Genomic DNA, 9,221 nt, shown 5'->3' with positions numbered 1-9,221 from the left:
TGCAACGACCTGAGCCTAAATGCATTTTCCCAGCTGGAGGTGGTTCCCAGCAGCGTTCCTCCCAGCTGTTTCTCATCCCTTGCCCTTCCCCACAGGTTGGGCCCAGATTACAGCATGTCAGAGCAGGCTTGGAGCACGGGGTTTCAGAGCCCAGCTGTGTGCTCAGCACCCCTGCAATGCCAGGAGGCAGAATTATTGCCTTTCACTTTGTATCGTGAGGCACTGCGCGGGTAGGAATCCTTGCACACAGCAGGGCAGGGTTGAAAACCGTGGCATTTAGTTGTACGGGGAAGGGAGGTGAGCCATAAGGAAACCCATCACATGGGATTTTTGGAGCTTTAGGAGGAAGGAGCAGGCTGGGAAGTAGTGCAGTGCAGCTGCTCCCTCCCCATCAGCTGGCGCAGAGGCTGGCAAAGCACTGCGACACAGCCTGCAGCGTGTGCAATACCTCACTGCATCCCCTCTGCCGGTGAGCTTCCTTTAAAAAAAAAATAAAAATCCAGCAACGTTTTATAACATTTATTTGCAGGCTGTCTTTTTAAAAGAATATAATGGATGAACACATGCAATGACACATCAGTTTGCCCCCACGTGTGCACACCAACACGTGCCACCTGCCCAAATACGTGCCTTCACAGGGACCCCACATATGTAGCTGCACAGTGAGAGCACAGGTGTGCAAATACACGTGGGGCACGGTGCTGCTCAGGGCAATACCTCTTGAAACCCTTGGAGCAAGACATCTCTCAGGCACGCTGGTGATTGCTTTCCATGCAGTAAATCCCCACGCAGCCCAGCTGATGGAAACTCAGCCCTGCAGCAAGTATGGGCTGTGCCCGGGGAGCAGTGCCTGCCTTGGCTCCCCACATCCGAAATCTTCCCTTCTGCTTCCAAATTCGCTGCCTCCACCCTGGGAAACTTCGGCTGTGGTTTATGGGAGCCTTCAGCTCCTGGTTCTCAAGGCGGGTCTGTGGTTTGTTTGGTTTTTTTCCCAAGGCTTTAAAGGTTTTGTTATATTAGCACGGGGGGTTGACAGCAATTGTGGAGGGCAGGCTGGACGCAAGCAGGGCTTCTCGGGTTCTGTCAATGGAGTTTTCTCTCTGTGAAATGAAAAGAGCTGCAAATGAGATGCTCCAGTGCCAGCTGTAAAGGTCTCAGTGCTACCACCAAGACCAAAATGCAGGCTAGGATATTTTGACACACAGGGCACCAAGAGTGGACACAGCCCGATTTCCCCCTAAAAAAAAAAAAAAAAAAAATTGCAAAAATATTTTAATTCTTAGCTAAGTATTTTTATTACCTTTTTTGTTTGTTTGGCAAATTTGAATATTTTTGGATGTAAAATCATGTTTAAATTAATTTCAAGGTGTGCAAGATTTTTTTTTTTTTAGTCAGACCCTGCAGTTTAAAAGAACGTGATTTTGTTTCTGCCTGCTTCAGTTCTGCTCTGGTGCTCTCACTGAGTCTTTCTTGCTGGATAATTTAAACACATCCTGGCTACCTTCCGCCTCATTTCTTCCTTCTCAAATAAACATTAAAATAGGCAGTTTAATCTGGCTTCCTCCATTTAGGTGGATGGCAACTGTAGGGAGCAGGGTTGGGAAGGGCTGGTGTATTTTTGCACACCTGGGTTGCTTTTCACCTGGGGCAGCAGCACCTCCGAGCTACACCACCCCAAAGCATCCCAAAACTTGGGAAGCAGCAAGAGCTGCACCGGGGGTAGGATGGTTTCTGACAGTCCCTCTAATGCCAGGTGCTTCCCCCTGGAAAATAATTCACTCATTGATGGAATTAATGCTAAATCTAATGTTATTTATGAGAGTGAGCCAAAGCATCCTTCACATGAACCCTCCTGTGCTTAAAAGTCAACCGTGTCCTACTGATATTAAATGAATATTGTGAACTGCAGTCCTGAGAAACGCTCCGAAAAGGGTGAGCAATATAAACAGCACTAAACACATTGGCAATTGATATATTCATAACTTAACTATTGCTTTCAACCCTTTGGTGAACTGCTTATTTCTCTCCCATGAGCCAAATGCCAAGAGGAAGTTTTACCCTTCTCAAGTTTCCCCCTTGCCTTTCTGTGTTTCTCACATTGCAAGTTTTAAAGTGACCGTAAATGTGCCTCAAGCCACGCGCTGCCAGCAGCTTTCCTTACGTTGTGTGCTTTGTAACAGCCCCCCAGAATGCAAAAATAAAGTAAAAGCCCACAATCAAACGTGGTGTCACAGCATTGTCCTCTTTACAGTTTATTTTGTCATGACAATGTTATATTAGTAACAAAAATGGACCTTTGTGCATCATTTACCTCGGTAACACAAGGAAGGTGGTTCCAGTTGTAAAAATAAATAATAAATAGCAAAACATCTTAAATGGCCCTGTAAATGCAGCCGGGACCCACCAAGACTCAGAGGTAGAATTGGGAAGAGTCAGAAAAAAACATCCCCAAACTGGTCCTTGGGAGTCCTTGGCTGCAGACTGGTTTGCCAGCCAAAGAAACACCAGACCCGACTGCAAATCAGGGGAAAACCCATTTTTTTCTCTTCCACGTGTTTAAAACCTAAGTTTTCAACACTCGAAGTGCCTGTTTTACATGGCTATTCTCTGCCTAGGACAAGCTGCTAGCCCACGTGCTGAGATGCCGGTCACAAAGCTCTATTTAAGGGAAAAAAATAAAAATAAAAAGGAAACGGCATGAACCGCAAAGCATCCTTTTATGGCCATCAACGGTCTCCGTGCTCTCAGGAAACCTCAGACCCCGCTAGCAGCCCGCCAGTCGCAGCTCTCCCCGCTGCTATTCGCGTCCCTTGCCCCGTGGTCGTGCTACAAAATCCATTTTTCTCTCTCGAAGTTATTATACAGAAGCCGTGGGAGGCATGCTGCGTGCGGCAATATCTAAAATAAATTAATTTACAGGCTCCTCGGAGCAAGGGATGTGTGCATGCTTCGAGCGGTGCTCTTCTCATAAATACGTATCGTAATATCAACGCTAAAATAAATAACAACGATAATAAAAAGTTATGTGTGTGACCTAAGATCGGGTGCAACCTGGGGTTCAAACAGCCTAAGCGAGGGATAACAATGTCACCACCAGGCCTCTGCTGTCCCCCGGCCTCGCAACTCGCAGGCCCCGCGGGCAGCCCCAATGGCGGTGGCGGCGGCGGGGTGGAAGGCCTCTCTTCACGGCGGCTTCAGCAGAAGCGCTTGAGGTGCCGGGCAGCCTGCCAAAATGGCAGGGCTTCCCCTCCCGGCCTCCCTCCCGAAGGCGGATTTGGGCACGGGTGTGGGTCAGGTGTGCAGGCGCTTGCTGGTGCCGCGGCTGGCAGCCTGCTTGGTCATGTCCTGGTAGGAGGCGGACTTGAGGAAGCGGGGGTAGGAGTCCTTCTCCATCAGCGTGCGGGTCTTGGCCTGGGCTTCGTTGAAGCAAGCAGAGGTGGCCCCCGAGAGGTTCTTCCTGGTGATCTCCCTGGTTTCGTGGTCGATGTTCACCTGCAGGGAAGGAGAGCCCACAAACGTTAGCTCGCCATTAACTCGGGATATTTTACCCCTTCCCCTTTCTGTTCAGCGCCACCTTGCAGAGGCAGGAATGGCTCTCACCTCCCTGGGCGCCTCGCTTTGGACGAACTCCTCGAAGATCCTGTTGGCCTTGGAGGCCAGCTTGGTTTTCGACCGGGTCTTTTTGAAGTCCTCGCAGGCCAGCCAGAAGTCCAGGTTCTCCTCACTGAACTCTGTCTTGAGGAAGGTGTGGAAGGCGGTCACCCCGTCTGCACAGAGGAGACAGAAGTGGTGAGGGGGGACCAAGGGGATGAAGGGGACGAAGGAGATGAAGGGGACGAAGGGGACAAAGGGGACAAAGGCACTCAGGAGATAATGGGGCTGCTGGATGCGGCACTGCCTAACCAGCCTCTCCCCGGGAGACCAGCCTGTGGCATCTGTGGGTTTCCTTTCCCTCCGGACAAATTCCACCCTGTGAGCCTCTGCTAATTGGCCTCGAGACTCCAATAAAATCCTTTCCCACAGACAAGTTTTATTTATCTGACCTTTCTGTAATGAGTCTTCAGAGTGTTTTCTCTACAGCTTCGGAAAAGAGCTAATTCTACCGATGGAGAAATCCACTGAGGTATGAGTACGCCTGCAGGAACCGAGCAGCGATGGCTGTGTTTTTATTTCTCAGCTGAGATTTGGGGGGAACGAGTTGCTGTGGGGCATGGAAGAGTGCCTGCAGCAGGAGAGCTGTGTCTCTATTGCATTAAAAAGCTGCAGATGCTTGCTAACCTTCACAGTGTGTGATAAACGCTGGGAAAATATTCCTAGCCTCTGACTAGCACTGCAGAAGGACTGTCTGTTGCTGTGGAATAACTTTAAGGTAGACAACTGCTATTGTATTCAGATTTGGTCCCCTTGCTGGCCACCAACAACACCTCATGGGAACCCTTGGCATCACCAGATGTACAGTGAATTTTGGAGGGGAAAATGGTGCACTTCAGGAAAGCAGCCGGATGCTCTCTCCCCATGTAAGAGCCATCCCTCAAAGCACAGGACAGGCAGACAGAGGGCAGCAATGTTTTCCGAGCAAATAAAGCCTGCGTGAAGGTGGCTGCACCAGCAGCAGGCGTGCTGGGGATGGCTGGGGATGGCGCAGTGACCCCACCAGAAGGTACACGCCACCAGCTCACCATGCCCACCCTGCTGCTCCTGGCCCAAGAAGCTGTGGGACAGCGCTCGTGCCCCCCCAAAAAGCACCCAGCCAGGAGGAAAGGGTAAAGTCTGGCTGAGTGTCAGCTCTGCCAGGGCAGGGAGGGCACCTCCTGAATTTCTAACATATCTAATTCGAGGAGGAGACCAGATTTCCTCTCGCACTGACTCCAGGCATATGCCCTACGTGCTCTCAGCAAGGGGAGAAAAGAAAAATCCTACTCACTTTTACTCTTCAGGAGCTGATCGAAGGATTCCCTCCACTCGAGCACCTCTCGTGAGGAGTCTCTGGAAAAGACAAAGGACGTCAGGCTTGCCGTCTTGCCGGCGAAGGACGGGAGCGCTTCGTTAAAGCAGTTCATGATGAGACAGTGCAAGGAGGGAGGCAGCAGCACCCGGCGGGACACCACAGCGAGACCCCAGTATCCATTACCTGTGGGCCCTCTTTCCTTTCTCTTTTTCCCTTTCTTTTGCCTTCCCCGACGGCTCCCCAGACCTCAGCTCCATAGCACAGCTTTGGCCAGGCAGTCTTTAGGGGATGCTCAGAGGAGCCCTTTTCCCTGGTGCCAGCCCAGCAGAGCCTCTCAGCACGAAGGCGCCTTGCCTCCAGCAGCAAGATTTAGTGTTTTTTTCCCAGCGCTGTCTGCATTCCCCGGGGGACCCAGGCACTGGTTTGAGAAACCAGTGCCTGTGGGAGCCTCTGGCTTTTCCTGCTCAATGCTGAGTCCCCGCTCCACCTAATGCCAGAGCATCAGCCCCCAGTCTGGCTTTATAACTGGTGGAGCTGGGACACGATCCGCCCCACTGCCTGCCGGGGTGGGACCGCGGGGACGAGCTGCGCTGCATCCTCCCTGCTGCGCAGATGGGCAGAGCAGCCCCCAGGAGAGCCCCCAGCTTGCCTTACCTCTGCCTGGAGCCCAGCTGCAGCTTGCCGGCCGCCCCGATGCGGTGTGCCAGCTCTGGTTTGTGGAGCAGGATCCCCAGGCGGCTCTTGAGTTCCTTGGCTCTGGCAGGGAGGAAGGGGAGAGGTGAGAATGTGGGGATGTGGGACCGCCACCACCGTCCCCTCTCGCTCCTTCACCTCCTTTCTCACCTTCTGCTGCGTGCAATAAAACGATCCCCAAATTGCTTTTTCCTCTCCCTGGCAACCAGGCTCAGCAGTGCTGGGTGCATGCATGGGGCAGAGCTGCAGCCCTGGTACCCCCCCGGCTCTGCAGCCCCCTCAGGAGCATAAACCCACAAACCCGGCTCCTTCTCCGCCCTCCCAGCCACGCAGCACTGCTCTCAGCACACTGGGAAAATGACAGCAGTCACTTTCAGCTCGGCAGAGGGGGAGCATCTCCCTGCTGTGCTGCTGCTACAGCTGCTCCCCAGCTGTTTTGGGGGTGCTACCGGCCCTGCTGCCGTGCTGTGGAGGTGGTGGTGGCACCATCCACCTGCCCCACGCCTCCAAGAGCCAGAGAGAACGGGGGCAGCACAGCTCCTGTGCCACCTGGGAGCCAGACACATCCCTGCCGGGCATCTCTGTGGCAATAGGGTGGGAGCTGCTGCTTCCCCGGCTCCTCTCCCTTGGGTGCCCCGAGGCAGCGCACAGCCACGCTGCTATTTGTGTGCCGCAGCTCCTGCAGGCATCCCAAGGCACCCAGACAAAAATAAGCATTTAAATGTCAAGGCAGCGGCGCGGGGCTTCGTAGCCGTGTTTGGCGCGATGTCACTGAGTGCCGACAAAAATATTGCCGCTGCCAACCTGGAGCGAGCTCTGCGAAGACGGAGGCAGCAAAACAAACCTCGTGCGCCTGCACACAGCGACACGGGGCAGCCCTGCCCGGCCTCCATCCCCTCTGCACGTTTTGGCTTCTGCGTCCCCTCCAGGGGAGCCTCACAGCTGCGGCCACAGCACATCACGCTGCCTTCCCCGGCTGCGTGCTTCTCTGCAGGCTGCACCCGGATCTCTAGCAAAACACCACCACAGCAGACCCAGCTGCTCTGACGTTAGGATCATCTTTTTCCAGCTCCTCCTCTGCTTCCCAGCCCTGCGGCGTGGCAAAGCCCCTTACCTTTCCAGGCAAGTGATGGGAAGCGCGGCTACCCCTCGGCACATGCTGAGAGCTGGGCACCGAGGCATCCAGCAGCTCATCGGCTCCCTGGGGCAGCACCTGCACCACCGCCGCTGCTGCCTGCCGTGTGCTGGAGAAGCAGCGAGGAGCCGTGTTTATATGGGGTGGGAGGGCTGGGAGGGTACCCAGCACCACGCCGTGCTCCAGCCAACCACGAGCTGCTCCAGCAGCCAGCGCAGAAGATAACGGCTTGGGTAGGTGCACAGGGAGGGGGGGCGGGAGGCTCGTCCTTGAGCATCGCAGTCAGAACGGCTTCCTCGATCAGAGGAAAAAACAGGCTCGCTTCCACCGACGTGCGGAGCCTGCTGAGTAACCGCGGGCACGCAGCCGGGGACGGTGAGGGCGATTCGTCAGCGCAATCCCGAGGGCTGGTGACTTCAAACCCTTCCGCACCGCGTGGCCAAGGCTGGCATCACTGCAGCAGGAGGGTCCCCCAGGGCTGGCAATGAGGACGAGGGGCCCTGGCACGCTCTGCAGACCCCACTGCAGCTCCCCAAGCACCCCGCTGCAGCCGAGGCGCTGCGAGCAGAGCGGAGGGGAGCGATGTTCCTGCCACGTCTGCAGCTGGGTAAACGAGGGCTGACGTTTGCTGGTGTGTCTTCGTCATAAATATTTTGCTGGGGCTGTGGTAGGAGAAGGGGAAGGGGAGTGCATCAGTGGAAGACTGAATAAAGTGTGAGGAAACACCTGATAAAGGGGCATCCTACTGGGAACCAGGGGTGGGAAGAGTAGGAAGGGACTAAAAGCAGGAGAGAGGATGGAAACAATGGGAACTCCTCATCCCTTTCCTTCCTCCCCACTCATCCCTGGCTATCAATAATCCGGGTGATAAAATCTTTTTAAACCTAAAGGAAAAGATTCAACCAAAGGCCAGAGGATGCACAAAGCTGTAGGAAACTGCACCCAGGCAGTGGGGTGGTGGGATCGGGCTGTTCCAGCAGAGTCCTCCCCATCAAGGCCAGGTTTTTTCACTCTCACAGTTCTTTCACTCTCCCCTTCAAGGGGTGAGGGAGGTTTGAGGGTGGGCAGCTCTCCAGCATAGGACATGGTCATTGCAATATTTTCTAATGCAGAGCTCTTCGTTTGGGTTATGCAAGAGCCTCTGAGCCCAGCTACGTATGTGTACTCAGATGTCTTCATTCTGCTCTGTATCTAATTTAATTACGTGCTTCCTGTCTCATTTAGCTGAGCGGCCTCCTGTGGCTCCAGCCCGGTGTCTGCGTTATCAGCCCTTGTTTTGGAACACCAAAACCTGGCCATGTCGCAACGCCCGGGCCGTGCTCCCTTCCCGTACGTGTGCTGCGGCACCGCCGGCATGAAGCCCACCACCCACCCATGGACCAACCTGGCCCCTCGCATCGCCAGCACCGTCCTCGTGGGGTTTGGTCCCTCCAGGGAGGTCCTGGCAGCCCCAGATGGGTGCCCTGGGTGCTTGGGAGAAGGTGGGATGCGCAGGTGTGGGTGCTGGAGGCTCCAGCAATGGGAGAGTGGCGTCCGCAGCCCCAGCGCTTGCAGAGATGGAGCTGCTGGCTTTACAGAAGCACAGAAGCTTGTCACCTCTGTCATTTCTTGTTTAGGGATGCAAAAAGAGGAAAATAAAGTTTTTATCCCCAGCACCACATAAAAAGGGCCCCAAAAGCCCTGTGAAGCAAGCTGCTGCGGGGATTTCTGGTGCCCTCATTTCAGCACATCAGTTAGTTTGGGGAGGAAACACTCACAGGAGGAGCAGGAGCCCAGCCACCTTTTGGTGCGGGCTGCACCGAGCTCAGCTCTGCTCTAAGAGCCTCTCCCCACCCCCATTTACCTGCAGAGATATTTTTTTTCTTCCAGAAAAGACATGAGAGAAGGAAGAGGAGCCCCCGTAAATTGGGAGCAGATCTTGGGCGTGGGAGACCGAGAGCAGAGGGGAAGGAGAGAGGCAGAAGAGGAACTGCAAATTTATACGGCGTGATGGGATAAAGGGGAGGATGCAGCACGGGGTGGGAAGGGAGGCAGGGGAGCAAGAGGAGAGGAAGAGGGTGCATCCCTCACCCCCCCGACAGCAAGCCCCTGCCCCGGTCCCAGGGCGCTGGCTGGATTCCCGGCAAAAGAGCAGGCCACCCTCGCACGGAGCACCAGAGGAAATAGCTGCTCTGGAAATCTGTAGCAGTGCGGAAAGAGATGATGGAAATTAAAAAATAATAATAATAAATTAGAATTACAAATGAGGTTTTCAAGGGGCAGCTGTTACCCACTCTGCTCACACGCTCGCTTTCTGAAGCGCCGGAGCGCATCTGCGCAGGGCGAGGTATCTGACAGCAGGTATTTTTAATTTTCTCTTTCCGTTCCCAGCACCTGCTCTTTAAAGCCACTGAAGAGCAAGGAAAAAAAAATAAAATAAAAAAAGGCGATAGCTAAATATATCCT

At 54.2% G+C, this 9,221-nt stretch overlaps 1 protein-coding gene and 1 long non-coding RNA gene across 7 annotated transcripts in view; one reads left to right on the top strand and one right to left on the bottom strand.

Annotated features, from left to right (window-relative positions):
• Window positions 1-2,223: 2,223 nt before the first annotated feature.
• The window catches only part of LOC101799139 (regulator of G protein signaling 16), an 8,599-nt gene continuing 1,601 nt past the window's right edge, over window positions 2,224-9,221 (bottom strand). For 2 of the 6 annotated variants that reach the window (XM_021277919.4, XM_021277918.4), the window contains exons 2-5: window positions 5,603-5,704; window positions 4,925-4,986; window positions 3,601-3,767; window positions 2,224-3,492 (exon numbers count right to left, since the gene is read on the bottom strand). In XM_021277919.4, coding sequence (XP_021133594.1) covers window positions 3,292-3,492; window positions 3,601-3,767; window positions 4,925-4,986; window positions 5,603-5,704 — 532 coding nt within the window. In that variant the 3' untranslated portion in view covers window positions 2,224-3,291. Of the gene's footprint in view, window positions 3,493-3,600; window positions 3,768-4,924; window positions 4,987-5,131; window positions 5,539-5,602; window positions 5,705-5,791; window positions 6,723-6,755; window positions 7,439-8,160; window positions 8,956-9,049; window positions 9,141-9,221 lie in introns of those variants that run through there. The other 4 variants (XM_005028176.6, XM_072041452.1, XM_072041453.1 and 1 more) reach the window with 4 other exon arrangements.
• Window positions 8,978-9,221, top strand: part of LOC110354210 (uncharacterized) — a 4,374-nt gene continuing 4,130 nt past the window's right edge. Inside the window, exon 1 of the long non-coding RNA XR_005267493.2 lies at window positions 8,978-9,116. This is a non-coding gene — a long non-coding RNA (uncharacterized lncRNA). The remainder of the gene's footprint in view (window positions 9,117-9,221) is intronic.

This window comes from Anas platyrhynchos, chromosome 8, assembly GCF_047663525.1.
Source record: "Anas platyrhynchos isolate ZD024472 breed Pekin duck chromosome 8, IASCAAS_PekinDuck_T2T, whole genome shotgun sequence".
Lineage (NCBI taxonomy): Eukaryota > Metazoa > Chordata > Aves > Anseriformes > Anatidae > Anas > Anas platyrhynchos.
Note: the sequence above shows the minus strand (reverse complement) of the source record. Positions and strands in the feature narration are given on the sequence as shown.